Source organism: Bos javanicus, chromosome X (genome assembly GCF_032452875.1).
Source record: "Bos javanicus breed banteng chromosome X, ARS-OSU_banteng_1.0, whole genome shotgun sequence".
NCBI classification, from domain to species: Eukaryota; Metazoa; Chordata; class Mammalia; order Artiodactyla; family Bovidae; genus Bos; species Bos javanicus.
Window position 1 is genome coordinate 131,989,116 of NC_083897.1, and position 23,541 is coordinate 132,012,656.

The 23,541-nt window shown below is 38.9% G+C and overlaps 1 protein-coding gene across 1 annotated transcript in view; it reads left to right on the forward strand.

The window, feature by feature from the left end:
• SCML2 (Scm polycomb group protein like 2) overlaps window positions 1-10,006 on the forward strand; it is a 121,386-nt gene extending 111,380 nt beyond the window's left edge. The window contains exons 12-15 of the mRNA XM_061408035.1: window positions 2,481-2,594; window positions 3,280-3,534; window positions 6,927-7,084; window positions 8,183-10,006. Coding sequence (XP_061264019.1) covers window positions 2,481-2,594; window positions 3,280-3,534; window positions 6,927-7,084; window positions 8,183-8,311 — 656 coding nt within the window. The 3' untranslated portion in view covers window positions 8,312-10,006. The remainder of the gene's footprint in view (window positions 1-2,480; window positions 2,595-3,279; window positions 3,535-6,926; window positions 7,085-8,182) is intronic.
• Window positions 10,007-23,541: the final 13,535 nt, after the last annotated feature.

Consider the following 23,541-nt stretch of genomic DNA (forward strand, 5'->3'; position numbering starts at 1 on the left):
GATCTAGTCCCTTAGTGTCTAATCTATTTGACACTTCCACTGTATAATCATAAGGGATTTGATTTAGGTCATACCTGAATGGTCTAGTGGTTTTCCCCACTTTCTTTAATTTCAGTTTGAATTTGGCAGTAAGGTGTTCATGATCTGAGCCACAGTCGGCTTCCGGTTTTGTTTTTGCTGACTGTATAGAGTCTCTCCATCTTTGGCTGCAAAGAATATAATCAATCTGATTTTGCTTTTGACCATCTGGTAATGTCCATGTGTAGAGTCTTCTCTTGTGTTGTTGGAAGAGGGTGTTTACTATGACCTTAGTGGTCAGCTAGTGATTGTACAGGGATTTTCCTAAGTGCCCAGAACCAGTATATCTTCCAGCCTTTGTCAAGGGTTTTTTTTGGTGTGTTGAAACTTACCTTCAACATTCCTTGCAGCGCTTCATAGTTGTCAAGAAATGAAAGATTAGGGCCTTCCAAAGTCTTCCCTAGGCATTCATAAAGCCATGCACATACATACGGCCTTACAGATTTGCAGGAATATCTCAGTGCTTTTCTAAGTGTCCTAATGGACATCTCATTCTCCCGTTCTTTTGGTCAAGCTTTTTGTCAGCCCCAACTGATAATCCTGCCTTAGAGAGCATCACCACTAAACATTTGCCACTGTCGTGGTTTTTGGTTTTGATTTGGTTTAATTTTTGACCAGTGCTTTGGAGATAGGACTGTTCACACAGAGCAGCCTCTGATTTAGGTCAAATAAAACAAACCCAGAGATCAGAGGTTTTCAGAGACAGTTCTCTGAGGGTGAAGCTTTTGTAGAATTCCAAATGCTTTGTGCCCCTTCCAGTGTTAGGCTGCTGGCTTTCACAGCTACTTTAGTTGCGAAGCTATTGGTTTGCAAAACTGCTGAAAAACTGAGATTAAGATGGGGGAAGCTAAAATGTCAGAATTTGTTGTTCTGATATTCAGCCATTTTTCTTGAATAAACGCTTTTTTGGTTGTTGTATCCCCTGAAGAAGGGATAGGCTAACCATTCCAGTATTCTTGGGCTTCCCTGGTGGCTCAGACAGTAAAGAATCGCCTGCAATGCAGGAGACCTGGGCTGGATCCCTGGGTTGGGACGATCCCCTGGAGAAGGGAATGGCTACCCATTCCAGTATTCTGGCCTGGAGAATTCCATGGACAGAGGAGCCTGGCAGGCTATAGTCCATGGGGTCAGAAAAGTCAGACATGACTGAGTGGCTTTCACTCACTTAAGCCTTTTGTTAACATCCAGAGTTTTGAAGAAGTTGATTTTGCCAGTGCTGTCATTAGTTTTATGAAAGAATGGAAAGTCCTTAATCAGTCATCTTGGAAGTGCCTCTCTATGATGACTTTTAAAGTACTTTGTAAATTATCTGGCTTTTTCTAATTACTCTGCAAGAACAGTTTCATGCCTTAGCTTACTACAGTACCCAGAAACAGAAGTCAAGAATCAGTTTTATGTTTGTATCAATCCCAGATAGTAGACCATATACTAGCTTCATAAAGTATTATAATGTTGTACATAAAAGGTAAGTAAAGAATTTTTCTGCTCTTGCTATAATTCTGAAGTAAATACCTATAGAAAACTGTAGAAACTGTATACTTTAGTGTTCAAATTTTCTGTATCAGTAAATTGGTATGAAAAAAGTCAGTTATTTCTTTTCTTAGAATTTAACAGTCCTAATTGTAGAAATACATCTTATTCACTGAAATATGTTTTGGCTGTTGATTTTTATAGTTGATGATTAAAAATAAAATCAAAAGTCAAGAACGCTTTTAGACTCATTCGTAATCAGTCAGTAACAGGATGGTTAAAAATTACTTATCAGAGGATTTTAAGGGACATGCCTGACCCTTAGCCATTTTTAACTAGATGAAGTTTGACTTTGGTACTTTGTCATTGCAGTCTGTCTCCTTTCTGAAGATCTATTATCCTACTTTATAGATTTTTATTGTACTTTATTTTTCCTTTTAGTTGGAGATTAAATCAAAATATTGATTCATTTTAGGATTATGCCTTAAAGAATGGTCTTTTAAGAAGAAATGCATTTGGTTGAATGATAAGTAAGCAGTAGAATTGTTTTAAGAGTAGCCCTAGGCCAGGATTGTTACCTATAAAATGGAGTGTTCTTTGTACTCTATCTACTCTAACTTCTCTGAATTCTTAAACTTTTTTGTTCATGGGAGCAATTTTCTCAGGCCTTTTTAGTTGCCTCACTGCTGCCTGAGAGAGTTAGAAAAATATGATGACCCTAGAATCAGTGAAGCCTGGATATAATGGTTTTAACCCTTGTATATCACTGAAATATTTAATAGGATGAAATGAGCACATCTTGTTCATAAACAAATGATTATTGATCAAGTTATGTAGACAAATGATATACAAAGAAGTGTTTTATGCTGTTGATATGAAAATGCCTAAGTATATTAATTAGTTAAAACAGACATCTCTTTTTTTGAAAACAGTAGAAGAAGATATAATGGAAAAGAAAATCACCAAACGACCTTCTGAACAACCTTTGCCTTATGTTGCTCCTCTCTCTCCTAAGCAACCCAAAATAATAGTGCATCCCTCTGAAGGTAAACAGTAGTTACATGTTGCAAGATTGGAAAGAAAAGTCATTCTGCTATCACTTATGTATGCTGTTGAGTGTTGGTGTTGGGAATAGGGGAGTATATTTCCCAACTGCCAAATCCGTTTGGCAGTTAGCTATTTATTACTTTGGCAGCTTTGTTGAGCACTTCATTCCCTTAAGAAATGCACAGTTGTCATTTCTCCTTAGATTAAAGAAAAATAATTATAGCAGCAATTCCCATTCAGCTTTGTATTGCAAAAGCTTTATAGAAAGAGGAATAGAAAAACCTAAAACATTTCTCCAGTGAAGGTTTTTGTTTTTTTTTTTTTAAGTGCCCAGGTAGTAAGCAAATGTTAGAAACCAATTGTGTAAGAACTGTATTTGTAAAAATAAATGTTTTAGTGAAGTGTTCATAGTCTTGGTGGCAAGACTGGCAAAGGTTATTTATGAGAAAAATAGATGATGTCATTAGAATCAATTTGGATTTCAGGACAGTGAAATCAAGAAGGGGATAGCCATGTGCTTTGTGTTAGAGGTTTGTAGTTCATTACACCATGGCTTAAGTAAACTATTGTTGCCAATTTAGGGGATTTTTGACATTTTAGTAGTATTCAAACTGTAAGTCTGTTGAAGATAATTGCCTCTGTCTTTTTTCTTATTGCCTTCGTATTTTTTTTTTTTTCTTGTAGAGGAAGTATTACCTTCTGAGGAAGATGGCATGGCCAAAAAGGAAAAGCTTTCTGAAGAGTCCAAGAAGTCACCACTTAGTTCAGCAAATTCTTTGAGTCCTGCCAGAAAAAATCCTATAAGCACTCATACTCCAGTCTCCATGAATGGTTCTCAAAGTATGCCATGCACCTCAAGCCTCAAAGTAGTGGAGACCAAATCACCTATCAAGAGTAGTCAGCTTGAAGTTGAATTGGAAGTGCAGAGGGAAAGTGAAGGTATTTTCCAAAACAATGATTCTCGTCTGATGGGTTTGTCTTTCCCCTTAAGGTTCCTATGCCCCACATCATCCCCTGAGAGTTTATCACATTGAAGAAATTGTCAAAATTGAGGAGGTAAGAGTCCTCCCCTTCACATCATTGTCAGGGCCAAGCTGCTGCAGATGATCTAATCCTCATGGCATTACAGAACTGTTTCTGGGAATCTGGATCACCAATCATGTTTCTGATAGAGACTTCTTTATTTTATTGGTTTTCATTCCATTGTAGTTTCTCATTTCCTTGGATACTGTCTGGACTCACAAACCTCGTATGACTCTGAGGCCTGGAAGGATGCACTCCCTCTTCATTCTAATGTGCTCCCTTCCTTGTCCCTCTTGAGACCTTTCCTGGCCCCAGCCTGTACTTGGCTCCCAGATCTAGGCTCTGGCATCCTGTTGCTGCAGCCATTTCCCTGTTTTCCACACTCTCAGTCATTCCCTCACACCGACCAGGAGAACATGATGTGTATAAACTGTACAGCATCCTACCACTCATTTAGAAAGAGCCAGAACAGCCTTCCACGTGCAAAGATAGCTCTATCCTGTACCCTTTTAAAGATTAAGGATGTTGGGGTGGAGGGAATAAGTGTTTTGTCTTTTTTCACCAGATAGGCATTTAGGCAAGGTTGAGGAATAAAGGAAGTAGGAATCAACTCACTCCCTTGTCTTTTATCATGGATATCATCTGTACACATGCTGTGACACATTTAATATTGTCACTCCCATCTCATATACCCCATATAGATTGTCTCTGGGTTTGGAGTGATTTTTGTAAAGAATCTAAAGATAGGTGTTCATTTTATAAAAGGGTAGTGTATTGTAAGTTTTTAGATATTTTCACTATATGAGCTTATGAAGATAGGCCTTCTTAGAAGAATGCTCTAAAGGTTACTTCTAATGCTGAATCTCACTTCCAAATGTATATCTAACACTACCATGCCAAAGTAGCCTGTTTTGGGGTTTGAGGATGCCAGCTTCTAGTCTTCCTAGGTGTGGAAAGACTTAATAGTAATAACGTTACTTAATAGTAATAAACTCATCATCATCTTCATTACCATCTGATATTATGTGCCAGCACATAATATTTTACATTGCTTCATGCATTACATATTTACAACAGTTTCTCGAGATGTAGGTGGTGGTAAACATTTTCAGGTGAGAAATCTGAGAAGTCGCTTAACTAAGGTCTCCCAACTAGAAAGTGGCTTGGCCAGTCCAGGCACTCTGACTCCAAGGCTGTATGTACAACTTCAGAGAATAGGTAAGCATTTCACTTTATTTTCTTTAAGGTGTTGGAACTGTTACTTACAGCTGAGTCTACCTTTATTTCTGATGATGCTCACACAACCTCCTGCCCTGCCCCACCCCAATATTTGAATGAAACAAATTGTTGATTTTTATTAAAGGAAAGAAATTCAGTATCATCTGGGATAAAATCAAGTCACTTTCATTTCATTTATACCAGAAATATTTACTGATCGCCTAGTGTATATAAGACAGAGCCATTAAGGAGAAGAGTGTGACTGGACTTTAATTATTTTTCATATAATTATGTGAATAATACTACTAATGTAATGTTTATAACCTTCTCTGATTGTCTTGAAGATATGGGCCCAATTAAAGTATTTTTCCATGGTAGATTAGAGATAGGTGGGCTCACAGCTGTTTTATTTTTAATACAAAATTATAATTTTATACCAGAAATCCTATTTTTACATCAAGACATAACCCATACCAGATTCTGATGACAGAAACAAAAAATCCCACAAATGTATGTTAATTTAGAGGTGTGATTAGCTTTGCCAGTAATTTTTTAAATATTAAATTGAGTCTTTCTTGAGTTAAAGGAAAAGACTTCTGTCTGAATTGTTAGACTGCCTCAGGCATGACGTGGTCTGTATCATCATCACTTTTACTCGAGTTGATACAACCTAGCAGCGTTTCTTGGTAGACCACCATTTTTATTTCTGACAAGTAGAAAGTAGGATGTGAGTGAAGTGAAGTCACTCAGTCATGTCCGACTCTTTGCGACCCCCATGGGCTGTATAGCCTACCAGTTCCTCTGTCCATGGGATTTTCCATGCAAGGGTACTGGAGTGGGTTGCCATTTCTTTCTCAAGGAGAAAGTAGGATAGATTTTAGTAAAGAATTTTTATTTCACATCAAAGTTATAATATTTAAAAAGAAAATATATAAAATTCTAAGCTACACCAAAAATTTACCATTGCAAGTTCTTACATCTTCTGTTTTCTTTGCCCTTTCCTTGGGTGAATACCCAGAATACTTCTCCCTAAAATGGCTAGAGCACAGATGACAGGAAAGAAAATGTTCACTTTTGGGTAATTCACACACACAAAAAGATCAAATTTGTGTTGATGGTCTTTGTTTAGAGAAACAAATCTTCCTAGCAAAGCACCAAACCCACTTCTGTTATCGTATACTAACTTTAGAGAGTCAGGCATTCTGGTTAAGGAAACGAATATGTGTCTGGACAGAAAGAAATTTTGAGTACAACTTAGTGAATAGCAAAACTATAACTTTTTGAGGTATGAGCACTTAAATTATTTCATGTTTTGATTTCTTTTTAAATATATAAACCTTCAACCAAAATATCTATCACTATGCAGTAAAATTTGAAAGAGGTATTCCGTATAATGTTAAAGTTGCTTCTGACCTAAGTACAAAATAATCTTGTTTTCTTCAAAATTCAAGTAAGCATTTAAGCCTTGAGAGACAGGAGTTTAAAGAATAAATTGATGCTAAAAATAATCTTTATTGAATACATGGGACAGATTCAGTGAAAGAACTAATTTGGTTCTCAAGAGATAATATGGTTTATTGAAAATTTATTTATTAAAGTGAATTAAAACAATTATAAAACTCTAAATTTTTTGGATTTTCATTGCAATTACCTAGTAAAAGACTCAAACCTAATCTTGAGTCTTCTCAAGAGGAGGAAGATTGAGAGAAATTCTTCAAAATACTTAAAGGAAGGGAGCAATAGGTTAGCTTAGATTAACCTTGATTTAACCTAAGTTACAGGTCTTTTTCTGTATTTGCCTGTGGTCAAAGAGGCCTTGGATTGTTTGGTCTGTATCATGATCTTTGAAACTCTAGGGTACATTCTGAAGTTGCTTTTGTTGTTTGGAGGAGGTCAAGTGGGACATTCTTGGGTAGCTATCCTCAGGTCATCTTTATCTAGGCTTTCACTAAATTTTACCTTTGAAATCCTGGGTCCATGCTGGGGTACTTCACAGAACATTCCAGGAATGATAAAATTATTCCTTGCTTAACATCTTTTCTTTCAGGATAATGATCAGGTCAAGTATGATTTGTCTTTTTCCCCCCCAGTTGAAGCTCCAAGTTATATAGCTGTACCTGACCCCAGTGTCCTGAAGCAAGGCTTCTCTAAGGACCCTGAAACCTGGTCTGTGGATGAAGTGATACAGTTTATGAAACATAAAGATCCTCAGAAGTCAGGCCCCCTTGCTGACCTCTTCAGGCAACATGTAATGTATCTTTTGATCCAGTTTTCCTAATGTAATGAGTTTGAATTATCTCTCTGCAGGCCCTTCAGTTGGTTACTGATTAGTGTGGATGGTGGGGGAACCCTATCAACTGATTTTCCCATATTTGAGAGAGTTCACTTTGCCCAAAGTTAGATCCTTAAAGGATAGAGGCTGGATCTGTGCTTTAAATGGGTACCCAAGTCCCTAACATACTTACACGTCTTTGAGTTCTCAAGAGAAGATGATTCAGCATGGCCACTCTCAGGTGTATTCTTGTTTGTAAGACCAGCTACAAAGATCCTCCTCCCCACCTGCTCCCTGCTTGGCCCTGGGATTGTGAGTAGGAGGGAATGACCACCTTTATAACATGGTGTCCTTCTTATGATGCCCGATGAATCCATTAACTGTATAAGATTAAGTGCAGCTTTATTTTAAATAGGAACTCAGGAAAATCAAACATACTTCCAAAACATAAATTGTTTTATTAAGCAAATAAATAGTATTAGGAGGATACCTTGTGTCTGTTAAATAATGTTTATAGTCTTTTCTGACATATCAAATTCATGACCAAATGTATCCTTTTGTATCCTTTTTCATATTGTAAGAAAATCAGTAATATGTTTTAGCATCTAATTAGCTTCACATAATTAAGTGAATAGCTTTCAACATAAAGACAACACCGTTTAGCACATTTACAGTTTGCATTAATGCTGACATACATTCCCAGCCTTTCTAAGAAAGTTAATGACTGTCTGAAATTCATTTCTACAATTCATAGTTTTCTATCTACCATTTGTCATAGATATGTGGTATTATATTCAACACATAGTTTTTAAAATCAGATAGTTTGATGCTAAAGGCCATTCTTCAAAGATACTAGGTTAAGTTTACTTTTTCTTAAAATTTGAAGTGAATTTAGAAATGTTCAAATGATGTTTCACATAAGTTATGTTTTTAATAGTTTTTAATAATAAATGCATATTCAGAGAATATATATTGAGAATGTACAGCTACTCTCTATTTACATGTTCTTATATGTAAGTAACTTGACAAAATGTGAAATCAGTGCTAATAATTATAATTTATTTCTCTCTGTAGGAAATTGATGGGAAGGCTCTGCTACTACTCAAAAGTGATGTGATTATGAAGTATATGGGGCTGAAATTGGGGCCAGCCTTAAAGTTATGTTATTATATTGAAAAACTTAAAGAAGGAAAATATAATTGAAAAAATATATAAGTTTAGATTAGACATAATTTTCAGTTGTTTTGGTAACTTTTAATGTAAAAGTATTTTTATTCTCATAGCAATTTTTGTTTTGTAGACAGTTCCTCTAAAACTACATTTTATCCAGAATTGCAGAACTCTATTATAAGTCCGGTCTACTTCTTTAAAAGCCATTAACATGTTAGTATTAGCATATTCAAATTGGCAGTTCTTTATCTGTTTATTATTTTATTGTAGAGTTTACAAATACACTTCATGCAGGAAACAAAGAAACACCTTTGATTTTGGTTAATGTATATATGTAAAACCAAAACAGCTAAATCCCAAAGGGGAAAGTATCAGGGACTGACAGGCTCTCTAATGAAATTCACACGAAGTTTTCCTTAGAAGAGAATTTAAAGATGCAACTATAGATATCATCTCTTTCTCAAATACTTTGTCTGTTACTGCAATGTTCTGTTCGTGTTCTATCAATTTCCCGAAAGGGAATAGCCATATAAATTATCTTCCTTTTGTTACTATTTCTCTATATGTTGTATTTGTTAATATTTAAAGAAAAAACAAGCTTATAAACTTTCTTAAAGTGTTTTTATCAGTTTTTGATGAATTTTGAACAATTATAGAGTAGTTGTTCTATGCAGGAGATATTATACTACAAGGGTGGTTTGATGGAGTCCAATTAAATTTTTTCAATGAAATACCTGTTATTTCTAAACTTTACATATTTTCTCCAAGCTTAGACATTTAACTTGGGATTCTTTCTCACATCTTTATATGAAGAAGACTATCCCTTCTCCAGTGGATGTTCCCAACCCAAGAATTGAACCGGGGTCTCCTGCATTGCAGGCGAAGTCTTTACCAACTTAGCTATCAGGAAAGCCCTTACATGAAGACACCTGTGCCCAAATTTTAAAATATATATATTTTATTGTCTATGTTTATTCCTCATATGAATTCAATACTGTATTTATATATTATTCTATACTTGTAGGTATTCAAACAAGTTAACCTGTTCTTTTTGAATTTAATATGGCACTTTGCATTGCCACAGAGGTAATGGTGAACTATTTATATAGTTGGATGTTTTTATTCTGAAAAAATATTTGCATCATTTGCTATCACTAGTACCTCTCATCTTAGTCTTCAGGGGATAAGAAACAATCCACAGATTGGTTTCCATACAGGGAAGTTCTCTGTCCTATGCAATGTTGTTAGTTAATTTGCTTAGTTCTGAGCCATTTATTCTGCTAAATTTTGGAAGATGCATTAATTCTGACTTATCGTTTTGGGTTTTATTTTTAAAGTTAGAACTTTTGAGGGGAAATGGTGCTATATGTTAATTGTTATTACTTTGTACAACTTTGGTGTAATGTTTATAAGCTATGAGAATCTGTGCTAAAAGTATTAGCCATTTGTTATAAATGCCAATAAAATGTACACCAGGGGCAAGAATGTACATTTTCTTTTTTAGAAAACCAAATGTACTTTATATGAGAATGCTACTATTTAAAGGGTGGTTTCATCTATGTTATTCACTTTGTGTTTTAAGACAAAAATTCTAATTTAAACTGTCTTCTCTCAAATTGTTTGTGTGAAGATGCTGTGCCCAGTTAAACAGTCCTCAGGTGTTTGTATAAATACTGTTTTACAGTCTTCAGATTTTAAAATATAATAAAGTTAAATAACCTCAGTTAATGTGAAGCCTCAGATTTGATTTTACTTGCTTTTACCACATCATATTAATGTATGAATCAGTTACAGTTGAAAAAGAAGTACTCTAGTAAGTTTGTGTTTTTATGTGTCTAAATACTTGGTTTTAGCACTTGGCCTAATTCTACTGGTAAACAGATTCTTAGGAGCAAAGGGCTTATCTTTTGCAAGGGCCTTAAATGAGACTCCAGGGAGGCAGTAAGAAGTTAAATCAATGAGCTTTATCTGTACTCAAAGCTTTTGTTACTTTGGTGATGATGCAAGCATGCTAGAAAATGGCAGTGCCCCCCAGATCCCTCATCTCACCAGAGTTTATGATCTGTGCTTTTTTTTTTATGGCTGTGCTTTTGCTGCTGGGGGCCAGAAGCTATACTGCTACTCAGCCTTCAACTCTCCCAACTTATGTGCTGGAAAAGCCCTGGAGGCTCAGGGTTGTGGTTGAATCACCTTCAAGATTCGACCCCTCAGCCCACCTGTCCCAGGAGCTGGTGCCTTGGAATCCAGAAACTTATCACTGTTCATTGGAGATGACCAGGCCCCAGCTGAGGCTCCAGGGATGATAATCTCAAGTAACTGGAGTAGCGGGTGTCAATTTTCACTGTGTGGTTTGTAAATTTTTGTCCAGGGACTATCATGCCATGTTAGCGTGGTTTACCTGTGAACTTAATTAATTAATCTGTGCTCTAGTTTTCCCTCTCAGTCCATCCTTCAACCTCCTGTAAGGAGCAGGACTCTGCAACTTGAGCACCAAAGCCCTCTGGACACATCGAGCATTTGCTTTCTGATTTTTGTCTTTGTAACTTCTATGATTGGAGAGTCTTATAGTACATGGTCCAGAGTAGAATTTCTCAGACTCTAAATTGGGACTATCTCTATAAGCATAAAAAAGCCATCAGTTCAGTTCAGTTGCTGAGTCAAGTTTCACTCTTTGTGAACCCATGGACTGCTGCACGCCGTGCTTCCCTGTCCATCACCAACTCCTGGAGCTTACTCAAACTCTTGTCCATCAAGTCGGTGATGCCATTCAACCAGCTCATCCTCTGTTGTCCCCTTCTGCTCCCGCCTTCAATCTTTCCTGGCATCAGGGGCTTTTCCAGTGAGTTAATTCTTCGCATTAGGTGGCCAAAGTATTGGAGTTTCAGCTTCAGCATCAGTCCTTCCAATGAATATTCAGGACTGATTTCCTTTAGGATTGACTGGTTTGAACTCCTTGCAGTCCAAGGGACTCTCAAGAGTCTTCTCCAACACCACAGTTCAAAAGCATCAATTCTTCTGCGCTCAGCTTTCTTTATAGTCCAACTCTCACATCCATACATGACTACTTCAAAAACCATAGCTTTGACTAGATGGACCTTTGTCAGCAAAGTAGCCTCTGCTTTATAATATGCTGTTTAGGTTGGTGATAGCTTTTCTTCCAAGGAGCAAGCCTCTTTTAATTTCATGGCTGCAGTCACCGTCTGCAGTGATTTTGGAGCCCAAGAAAATAAAAGTCTGTCACTTTCCATTGTTTCCCCATCTATTTGCCATGAAGTGATGGGACCAGATGCCATGATCTTAGTTTTCTGAATGTTGAGTTTTAAGCCAACTTTTTCATTCTCTTTCACCTTCATCAAGAGGCTCTTTAGTACCTCTTCACTCTGCCATAAGGGTGGTGTCATCTGCATATCTGAGATTATTGATATTTCTCCTGGCAATCTTGATTCCAGTTTGTGCTTCATCCAGCCCGGCATTTCACATGATGTACTCTGCATATAAGTTAAATAAGCAGGGTGACAGTATACAGCCTTGATGCATTCCTTTCCCAATTGGGAACCAGTCTGTTGTTCCATGTCTGGCCCTAATTGTTGCTTCTTGACTTGCATACACATTTCTCAGGAGGTAGGTCAGGTGGTCTGGTGTTCCCATCTCTTTCAGAATTTTCCACAGTTTGTCGTGATCTACACAGTCAAAGGCTTTGGTGTAGTCAATAAAGCAGAAGTAGATGTTTTTCTGGAACTCTCTTGCTTTTTTGACGATCCAGTGGATGTTGGCAAATTGACCTCTGGTTCCTCTGCCTTTTCTGCATGCAGCTTGAACATCTGGAAATTCATGATTCGTGTACTATTGAAGCTTGTCTTGGAGAATTTTAAGCATTACTTTGCTAGCATGTGAAATTAGTGCCAATTGTGTGGTAGTTTGAACATTCTTTGGCATTGCCTTTGTGTGGGATTGGAATGAAAACTGACCTTTTCTAGTCCTGTGGCCACTACTAAGTTTTCCAAATTTGCTGGCATATTGAGTGCAGCACTTTCACAGCATCATCTTTTAGGATTTGAAAGAGCTCAACTGGAATTCCATCACCTCTACTAGCTTTGTTTCTAGTGATGCTTCTTAAGGCCTACTTGACTTCGCATTCCAGGATGTCTGGCTCTAGGTGAGTGAGCACACTATCGTGGTTATCTGGGTCATAAAGATCTTCTTTGCATAGTTCTTCTGTGTATTCTTGCCACCTCTTAATATCCTTTGATTCTGTTAGGTCCCTACCATTTCTGTCCTTTATTGTGCCCCTCTTTGCTTGAAATGTTCCCTTGGTATCTAATTTTCTTGAAGAGATCTCTAGTCTTTTGCATGCTATTGTTTTCTGCTATTTCTTTGCATTGATCACTGAGGAAGGCTTTCTTGTCTCTCCTTGCTATTCTTTGGAACTCTGCATTCAAATGGGTACATCTTTCCTTGTCTCCTTTGCCTTTCACTTCTCTTCTCCTCTCAGCTATTTTTAAGGCCTCCTCAGATAACCATTTTGCCTTTTTGCATTTCTATTTCTTGGGGATGGTCTTGATCACTGCCTCCTGTACAATGTCATGAACCTCCGTCCATAGTTCTTCAGGCACTCTGTCTATCAGATCTAATCCCTTAAATCTATTTGTCTCTTCCACTTTAGGTCATACCTGAATGGTCTAGTGGTTTTCCCTACTTTTTTCAATTTCAGTCTGAATTTGGCAATAAGGAGTTCATGATCTGAGCCACAGTCAGCTCCCAGTCTTGTTTCTGCTGACTATATAGAGCTTCTCCATCTTTGGTTGCAAAGAATATAAGCAATATGGTTTCGGTATTGACCATCTGGTGATGTCCATGTGGAGTCTTCTCTTGTTTTGTTGAAAGAGGGTGTTTGCTGTGATCAATGCTTGGCAAAACTCTGTTAGCCTTTGTCCTGCTTCATTTTGTGCTCCAAGGCCAAATTTGCCTGTTACTCCATGTATCTCTTGACTTCCTACATTTGCATTCCAGTCTCCAATAATGAAGAGGATATCTTTTGGGGGTTCTAGAAGGTCTTGTAGGTCTTCATAGAACCGTTCAACTTCAGCTTCTTCAGCATTACTGGTTGGGGCATAGACTTGGATTACTGTGATGTTGAATGGTTTGCCTTGGAAAAGGACTGAGATCATTCTGTCATTTTTAAGGTTGCATGCAAGTATTTTGTTGATTTGTCTCTTGTGGGCTTACTCTTCTGTTGATTATGAGGGCTACTCCACTTCTTGTTAGGGATTCTTGCCCACAGTGGTATATATAATGGTCATCTGAATTAAATTCGCCCATTCCAGTCCATTTTGGTTCACTGATTCCTAAAATGTTGATGTTCACTCTTACCGTCTCCTATTTGACCACTTCTAATTTACCTTGATTCATGGACCTAACATTCCAGATTCCTATACAATATTGCTCTTTATAGCATCATACTTTACTTCCATCATCAGTCACATCCACAACTGGACGTTGTTTTTGCTTTGGCTCCATCTCTTCATTCTTTCTGGAATTATTTCTCCACTCTTCTTCAGTATTATATTGGGCACCTACTGACCTGCAGAGTTCATCTTTCAGTGTCCTATCTTTTTGCCTTTTCAGGCTGTTCATGCGGTTCTCAAAGCAAGAATACTAAAGTGGTTTGCCATTCCCTTCTCCAGTGGACCATGTTTTGTCAGAACTGTCCACCATGACCTCTCTGTCTTGGGTGGCCCTACACAGCATGGCTCATAGTTTCATTGAGTTAGACAAGGCTGTGGTACATGTGATCAGTTTTATTAGTTTTCTTTGATCGTGGTTTTCATTCTGTCTGTCCTCTGAAGGACAAGAAGCTTATGGAAGGAAGCTTATGGAGAGACTGACTATGGGGGAAACTGGGTCTTGTTCTGATGGGTGATGCAATGCTCAGTAAGTCTTTAATCCAATTTTCTGTTGATGGGCAGGGCTGTGTTCCCTCCCTGTTTGACCTGTGACCAAACCGTGGTGGAGGTAATGAAGATAATGGTGACCTCCTTTAAAGTCCTGTGCATGCACTGCTGCACTTAGTGCCCCTGACTCTGCAGCAGGCCACCGCTGACCCTGGAGGTGTGACACCACTCACACCTCCACTGGAGACTCCTGGACACTCAGAGGCAAGTCTGAGTCAGTCTTTTGTGGGCTCACTATTCCTTGCTCCTGGGTCCTGGTGTGCACAAGGTTTTGATTGTGCCCTCCAAGAGTCTGTTTCCCCAGTCCAGTGTTAAGTTCTGTAATCAAATCCCACTGGACTCCAAAGTAAAATTCTCTAGGGGTTCTCAGTCCCTTTGCCAGATTCTCAGGTTGGGAAATCTGTTGTGAGTCCTAGAACTTTGGCCCTGTAGGAAAACTGAAAAAAATCCCTCATCTTTATGAAAAGACTGAAAGATTTGTCATAGATGCAAACAAAGTGTGTGTGTGTGTGTGCATGTTTAACTAGGATTTGAAGATGTAACTATGAGCTGTGAACACTTAAAACAACTTTAAGAAAGCTGTCCCATGTCCTCCTGACAACTTTTATATCTGCAAACCAGTTACTGGATGATTCCATTTTTATTGAGCCGGGCTAATATTTTTCTCTTCATGCTGAGTAGTGTCCACTGTATGTGATCCCATGAATTGCAGTATGCCAGGGTTTCCCTGTCCTTCACTATCTCCTAGAGATTGCTCCATTTGAAACCATCAGTTCTTTGGCAGCAAGCCTCCGTTTGGTCCAACTCACATATCTGTACATGACTACTGGAAAAACCATAGCTTTGACTATATGGACCTTTGTCGGCAAAGTGATGTCTCTGCTTTTTAATACGCTGTCTAGGTTTGTCATAGCTTTTCTTCCAAGAAGCAAGCGTCTTTTCATTTCCTGTCTTCCGTCACTGTCCACGGTGATTTTGGAGCCCAAGCAAATAAAATCTGTCACTCCTTCCACTTTTTCCACATCTGTGTGCCATGAAGTGATGGGACCAGATGCCATGATCTTAGTGTTTTTTTTTTTTTTGGAGGTCTTCTCTCTGGATCATGGTTTTTTTCTTAATTAATTTTAATTGGAGGCTAATTATTTTACAGTATTATAGTGGCTTCTGCCATACATTGACACGAATCAGCCACAGGTGTATACGTATCTCCCATCCTAAACTCCCTTCCCACCTCCCTCCCCATCGCATCCCTCAGGGTCATCCCAGTGCACCAGCCCTGAGTGCCCTGTCTCATGCATCATACCTTGACTGGTGATCTGTTTCACATATGGTAACATACATGTTTCAATGCTATTCTCTCAGATCATCCCACCCTCACCTCCCACAGAGTCCAAAAGTCTGTTCTTATCTCTGTGTCTCTTTTGCTGTTTCGCATATAGGGTCATCGTTACCATCTTTCTAAATTTCATATATATGCGTTAGTATACTTCATTGGTGTTTTTCTTTCTGACTTACTTCACTCTGTATAATAAGGTTCCAGTTTCATCCACCTCATTAGAACTGATTCAAATGTGTTCTTTTTCATAGCTGAGTAATATTCCATTGTGTATATGTACCACAGCTTTCTTTATCCATTCGTCTGCCAATGGGCATCTAGGTTGCTTCCATGTCCTGGCTATTATAAACAGTGCTGTGATGAACATTGGGGTACACGTGCCTCTTTCAATTCTGGTTTCCTAAGTGTGTATGCCCAGGAGTGGGATTGCTGAGTTGTATGGCAGTTGACCTTCCAGTTTTTTAAGGAATGTCCACACTGTTCTCCATAGTGGTGGTACTAGTTCGCATTCCCACCAGCAGTGTAAGAGGGTTCCCTTTTCTCCACAACCTATCCAGCATTTATTGTTTGTAGACTCTGTGATGGTGGCCATTCTGACCAGCATGAGATGGTACCTCATTGTGGTTTTGATTTGCATTTCTCTGATAATGAGTGATGTTGAGCATCTTTTCATGTGTTTGTTAACCATCTGTATGTCTTCTTTGGAGAAATGTCTGTTTAGTTCTTTGGCCCATTTTTTGATTGGATCTTTTATTTTTCTGGTATTGTGCTTCATGAGCTGCTTGTATGTTTTTGAGATTAATTCCATGTCAACTGTTCCATTTGCTATTATTTTCTCCCATTCTGAAGCCTGTCTTTTCACCTTGCTTATAGTTTCCTTCATTGTACAAAAGCTTTCAAGTTTAATTAGGTCCCATTTGTTTATTTTTGCTTTTATTTCCATTACTCTGGGAGGTGGGTCATAGAGGATCCTGCTGTGATTTATGCAGAGAGTGTTTTGCCTATGTTTTCCTCTAGGAGTTTTATAGTTTCTGGTCTTAAATTTAGATCTTTAATCCATTTTGAGTTTATTTTTGTGTATGGTGTTAGAAAGTGTTCTAGTTTCATTCTTTTACAAGTGGTTGACCAGTTTTCCCAGCACCACTTGTTAAAGAGATTGTCTTCTCCATTGTGTATGCTTGCCTCCTTTGTCAAAGATAAGGTGTCCATAGGTGCATGGATTTATCTCTGGGCTTTCTATTTTGTTCTGTTGATCTATATTTCTGTCTTTGTGCCAGTACCATACTGTCCTGATGACTGTAGCTTTGTAGCATAGTCTGAAGTCAGGAAGGTTGATTCCTCCAGTTCCATTCTTCTTAAGATTGCTGTGGCTATTTGAGGTTTTTTGTATGTCCATACAAATCGTGAAATTATTTGTTCTAGTTCTGTGAAAAATACCATTGGTAGCTTGATAGGGATTGCACTGAATCTATAGATTGCTTTGCGTAGTATACTCATTTTCACTACATTGATTCTTCTGATCCATGAGCATGGTATAATTCTCCATCTATTTGTGTCATCTTTGATTTCTTTCACCAGTGTTTTATAGTTTTCTATATATAGGTCTTTTGTTTCTTTAGGTAGATTTATTCTTAAGTGTTTTATTCTTTTCCTTGCAATGTTGAATGGAATTGTTTCCTTAATAACTCTGTTTTCTCACTGTTAGTGTATAGGAATGCAAGGGATTTCTGTGTGTTAATTTTATATCCTGCAACTTAACTATATTCATTGATTAGCTCTAGTAATTTTCTGGTGGAGTTTTTAGGGTTTTCTGTGTAGAGGATCATGTCATCTGCAAACAGTGAGAGTTTTACTTATTTTCCAATCTGGATTCCTTTTATTTCTTTTTCTTCTCTGATTGCTGTGGCTAAAACTTCCAAAACTATGTTGAATAGTAGTGGTGAGAGTGGGCACCCTTGTCTTGTTCCAACTTTAGGGGAAATGCTTTCAATTTTTCACCATTGAAGATAATCTTTATTATTCCTTTGTTTATTCCTTCTATGTGTGCTTTCTAGGGGTTTTTATCATAAATGGAAGTTGAATTTTGTCAAAGGCATTATCTGCATCTATTGAGATAATTACATGGTTTTTATCTTTCAGTTTTTTAATGTGTATCACATTGATTTATGAATATTAAAGAATCCTTGCTTCCCTAGGATAAAGCCCACTTGGTCATGATGAATGATCTTTTTAATATGTTGTTGGATTCTGTTTGCTAGAATTTTGTTGAGGATTTTTGCATCTATATTCATCAGTGATATTGGCCTGTAGGTTTTTTATTTTTTTGATTAGAAAAGATGCTTCAAATGATTTTTTTTTTAATTTACCAGTTCTAGATTTATGGCCCAGGATGTGATCTATCCTGGAGAATGTTCTGTGTGCACTTGAGAAAAAGGTGAAATTCATTGTTTTGGGGTGAACTGTCCTGTAGGTATCAATTAGGTCTAATTGGTCCATTGTATCATTTAAAGACTGTGTTTCCTTGCTAATTTTCTGTGGTTGACCTATCCATAGGTGTGAGTGGGGTAATAAAGTCTCCCACTATTGTGTTACTGTTAATTTCCCCTTTCATATGTGTTAGCCTTAGCCTTACATACTGCGATGCTCCTATGTTGGGTGCATATATGTTTATAATTGTTACGTCTTCTTGGATTGATCCTTTGATCATTATGTAGTGTCCTGATCATTGTGTAGTGTCCTTCCTTCTTTGTCTCTTTTCACGGCCTTTATTTCAAGGTCTATTTTATCTGATATGAGTACTGCTACTCCTGTTTTCTTTTGGTCTCCATTTGCATGAAATATCTTTTTCCAGCCCTTCAGTTTTTGGGTCTGTGTGTGTCCCTTGTTTTGAGGTGGGTGTCTTGTAGACAGCATATATAGGGGTCTTGTTTTTCTATCCATTCAGCCAGTCTTTGTCTTTTGATTGAGGCATTCAACCCATTGACATTTAAGGTAATTATTGATAAGTACGATCCCGTTGCCATTTACTTTGTTGTTTTGGGTTCGAGATTATAAACATTTTCTGTTTCCTGTCTAGAGAAGATCCTTTAGCATTTGTTGAAGAGCTGGTTTGGTGGTACTGAATTCTCTCAGCTTTTGCTTGTCTGTAAAGCTTTTGATTTCTCCTTCATATTTGAATGAGATCCTTGTTGGGTATAGTAATCTGCATTGTAGGTTTTTCTCTTTCATCACTTTAAGTATGTCCTGCCATTCCCTTCTGGGCTGAAGAGTTTCTATTGAAAGATCAGCTGTAATCCTTATGGGAATCCCCTTGTGTGTTGTTACTTTTCCCTTGCTGCTTTTGATATTTGGTCTTTGTGTTTGATCTTTGTTAATTTGATTAATATGTGTCTTGGGGTGTGTCTCCTTGGGTTTATTCTGTTTGGGACTCTCTGAGTTTCTTGGACTTGGGTGGCTATTTCCTTCCCCATTTTAGAGAAGTTTTCAACTATTACCTCTTCAAGTATTTTCTCATGCCCTTTCTTTTTGCCTTCTTCTGGGACTCCTATGATTCAAATGTTGGGGCATTTAACATTGTCCCAGAGGTCTCTGAGGTTGTCCTCATTTCTTTTAATTCTTTTTCCTTTTTTCCTCTCTGCTTTAGCTATTTCCACCATTCTATCTTCCACCTCACTTATCCTATCTTCTGCCTGTTATTCTACTGTTGGTTGCTTCCAGAGTGCTTTTGATCTTAATCATTGCATTATTCATTATTGATTGACTTTATTATTTCTTCTAGGTCCTTGTTAAACATTTCTTGCATCTTCTCAATCCTTGTCTCTATTTATCTGTAACTCCATTTTGTTTTCAAGATGTTGGATCACCTTTACTATCATTATTCTGAATTCTTTTTCTCATGGACTCCGTATCTCCTTTTCTTTTGTTCGGTTTGGTGGGCATTGATCAAGCTTCTTTACCAGCTGAATATTTCTTTGCCTTTTCATTTTGTTTAAATTTCTGTGTTTGGGGTGGCCTTTCTATAGTCTGGAAGTTTATGGTTCCTCTTTATTATGGAGCTTGCTCCCTGTGAATGGGGCTGGATTAGTGGTTTGTCAAGGTTTCTTGGTTAGGGTAACTTGCATCTGTGTTCTGGTGAGTGGAGCAGGATCTCTTTTCTCTGCAGTGCAATGAAGTGTCCAGTAGTGAGTTTTGGGGTGTCTGTGGGTTTGGTGTGACTTTGTGCAGACTGTATTTTATTTCTTAGGACTGTGTTCCTGAGTTGCTGGAGAATTAGCACGGTATGTCTTGCTCTGGAACTTGCTGGCTCTTGCGCGGAGCTTGGTTTCAGTGTAAATATGGAGGCCTTTGGATGAGCTCTTGTCAATTAATGTTCCCTGGATTCAGGAGTTTCCTGGTGTTCTGAAGTTTTGAATTTAAGCCTCCTGCCTCTGGCTTTCAGTCTCATTCTGACAGTAACCTCAAGACTTCTCCATCCATACACCACAGATGATAAAACATCTAGGTTAATGGTGAAAATATTCTCCACAGTGAGGGATACCCAGAGAGGTTCACAGAGTTACATGGAGAAGAGATAGAGGGAAGAGAAAGATAGAGGTGACCAGGAGAAGAGGGGGAGTCAAAAGTGAGGAAAGCTATCTAGGCAGTAATCAATTTCCTATGTGCTCTCCACAGTCTGGAACACCCAGATAGGTTTACAAAGTTACATAGAGAAGAGAAGAGGGAGGAGGGAGATAGAGGTGACCAGGAGGAGAAGAGGGGGCGTCAAAAGGGGAGAGACCAGTCTAGCCAGTAATCAGTTCCCTAAGTGTTCTTCAGAACCCAGAACACCCAGAGAGATTCACCGAGTTAAGTAAAGAATAGAAGTGGGATAGAGGAGGTAGAGGTTACCTCAGAGAGGAAAGAGATAGTCAAAAGGGGAGAGAGCAATCAAGCCAGTAATCACATCCCTAAGTAAAAATGGGTACTGAATTTTAGATTCTTAAAGGTACAAAATGGATAACAAATACCAAAAAGCAAAGATTAAAAATCTAGAGCAGAGGTTAGACTCTCAAAAACAAATATTAAAAATACAAAACAAAATCACAAAAATTATAAAAAGTATATATAAGAAATTTGCTTTAAAATTAGGGTCTCTTTTTTTTGCAAGGTAATGGTTATAACTGAGTAGGTTATAAAATTGAAAATTAAAGGAGTAATAAAGCACTTTAAAAATTAAAAAACGGTAATAGTAAAAATATATCTAGGAATTTCTTTGGAGCTGTTGAGGGCAGTGTGGGTCAGTTCAATTTCAATAGTTCCTTGTTCCAGATTATACGTCTTCTCAAGGTCTGTAGGCCCCTTCCAATGTTTCGTCATTGTTAACTACCGGGTTTTAATCTGTTGCACCTGTCAGTTCCAGAGCAGTTCCCTCTTCTTTGTTTATTTGGCTACTTCTGTTTGCAAGTCTCTTCAGTGTTTAATTTCTGCCCTGACACAAGGGGGCAAAGGTGGTCACTTATTTAGGCTTACTTGTTCAGTTCTGTTGGGGGGAGGGAGGAACCCTGCAAACAAATATCACAGGTGTGTGTGGCGAGTGCTTGCAGTGTATGGACCACACTGGGTTTGCCCAGGTCATGGCTCCATGTGCTTTCCTGGTGTGCTTACACTGCTCAGGCTCCAGGTTGCTCTGTGGGGGTGCTGTCCAAAGCGTGCTCTGTGTTTCATGCACTTCCTAGGTCTAAGCTGCTCAGGTTCACGTTCTCGGGTACTCCACAAAGGCACAGACTCGGTTGGGTGTGCATTTCGTGCCCTTCCCAGGTCCTAGCAGCTCAGGCGACCAGGTGCTTGGCAAGCACACTGTCCCAGTTGGGCCGTGGGTCTTAATCTTTCCCTGGTCCCAGTCGCTTGGTGTCCTGGGTGTGCCATCAGAGTGCCATCTCAGGTGTGCCATGTTTCTCCTCTGGGGAGCTGATCTCAGGCTGCAACCCTCCTGGCAGGTGTCAACCGTCCAGGATCCCAGGAAGCCTTAATTAGCAACTGCGAGCCTGCTCACAGATTGGCGGAGGATGCCAGTCTCTGGGGCCGAGATTGCCCCTTGTCTTGCAGCTCTTGTTATCGCACACCTGCCTCTCTGTCTCTGGTTGGGTGGGAGGGGCCAGTCAGCAGCCAGCTAGCTCTCCCTTGGTGATTTCTCAATCCTTTGTGCTGTGAGCAGGCCAGGCTGTGCCTTAGGTTAGAGGTTTTTGTGGCAAAGTTTTCTCCCTCTTTTTTTTTTTTTTCCCTCTCTCTGGTTATCCCACAGTTTGGGTTGCTATCTCACGTTAGCTCCCTCAGATTGTCCTCAGGGCATTCAGGCCAGGTCCTTACCCTAAGCATGCAACCCACACCTCCCTGTCCAGCCCCTGCTTGCTGGTGGTGGAGGCCAGCATCTGGGCTACTTCTCTGCTGGGAGTTGCAGTTTGGTGCGTACTCTGTGGGTTTTTTTTTTTTCTTTTTTTCCTCTCCTGGTTATGTTGCGCTCTGAGATTCCAAAACTCCCCATAGACCCTCCGGTGAGAGAGTTTCCTGCTATTTGGAAACTTCTCCTCTTTGATGACTCCCTCCCCAGGATGGGTCTTTGTCCCTAACTCTTTTGCCTCTCTTTTTGTCTTTTATATTTTGTCCTACCTCCTTTCAAAGAGAATGGGTTGCCTTCTGGGTGCCTGGTGTCCTCCACCAGCATTCAGAAGTTGTTCTGTGGAAGTCGTTCAGCATTCAAATGATCTTTTGATGAATTTGTTGGGGAGAAAGTGGTCTCCCAATTGTATTCCTCTGCTATCTTAGGACTGCCTCTGATATTAGTGTTTTGAATGTTGGCCAGCTTTTTTCATCAAGAGGCTCTTTGGTTCCTCTTCACTTTCTGCCATTAGGGTGGTGTCATCTGCATATCTGAGGTTGTTGATATTTCTCCCAGAAATCTTGATTCCAGCTTGTGATTCATCCAGCCTGGCATTTCACCTGATGTACTCTGCATATAATTTAAATAAGCAGAGTGGCAATATGCAACTTTTACATACTCCTTTCCCAGTTTTGAACCATTCCATTGTTCCATATCCAGTTCTAACTATTGCTTCTTGACCAGCATACAGGTTTCTCAGGAGGCAGGTAAGTTGGTCTGGGTATTTCTATCTCCTTAAGAATTTTCCATAGTTTTTTATGATCCACACAGCTTTAGCATTGTCAATAAAGTAGAAATAGATGTTTTGCTGGAATTCTCTTGCTTTTTCTGTGACCCAAAAGATGTTGGCAGTTTGGTTCCTCTGCCTTTTCTAAATTTAGCTTGTACATCTGGAAGTTCTCAGTTCACCCTACTGTGAAGCTTAGCTTGAAGGATTTTGAGAATTACCTTGCTAGCATGTGAAATGAGCACAACTGTATGGTAGTTTGAACATTCTTTGGTATTGCCCTTTTTGGGGATTGGAATGAAAACTGACCTTTTCCACTCCTGTAGCAATTGCTGAGTTTTCCAAACTTTTTGACAGCATCATGTTTTAGGATTCAGACATGGTGAATAAGAAACTAGTAGTGGAATCCCACAATCTATATTTTAACAAGCCCTCTAGGTAGTCCTTAGTTCAGTTCAGTTCAGTCGCTCAGTTGTGTCCGACTCTTTGCGACCCCATGAACGGCAGCACGCCAGGCCTCCTTGTCCATCACCAACTCCCAGAGTCCACCCAAACCCATGTCCATTGAGTTGGTGTTGCCATCCAACCATCTCATCCTCTGTCGTTCCCTTCTCCTCCTGCCCTCAATCTTTCCCAGCATCAGGGTCTTTTCAAATGAGTCAATTCTTTGCATCAGGTGGCCAAAGTATTGGAGTTTCAGCTTCAACATCAGTCCTTCCAATGAACACCCAGGACTGATCTCCTTTAGGATGGACTGGTTGGACCTCTTTGCAGTCCAAGGGACTCTCAAAAGTCTTTTCAAACACCACATTTCTAAAGCATCAATTCTTCCGT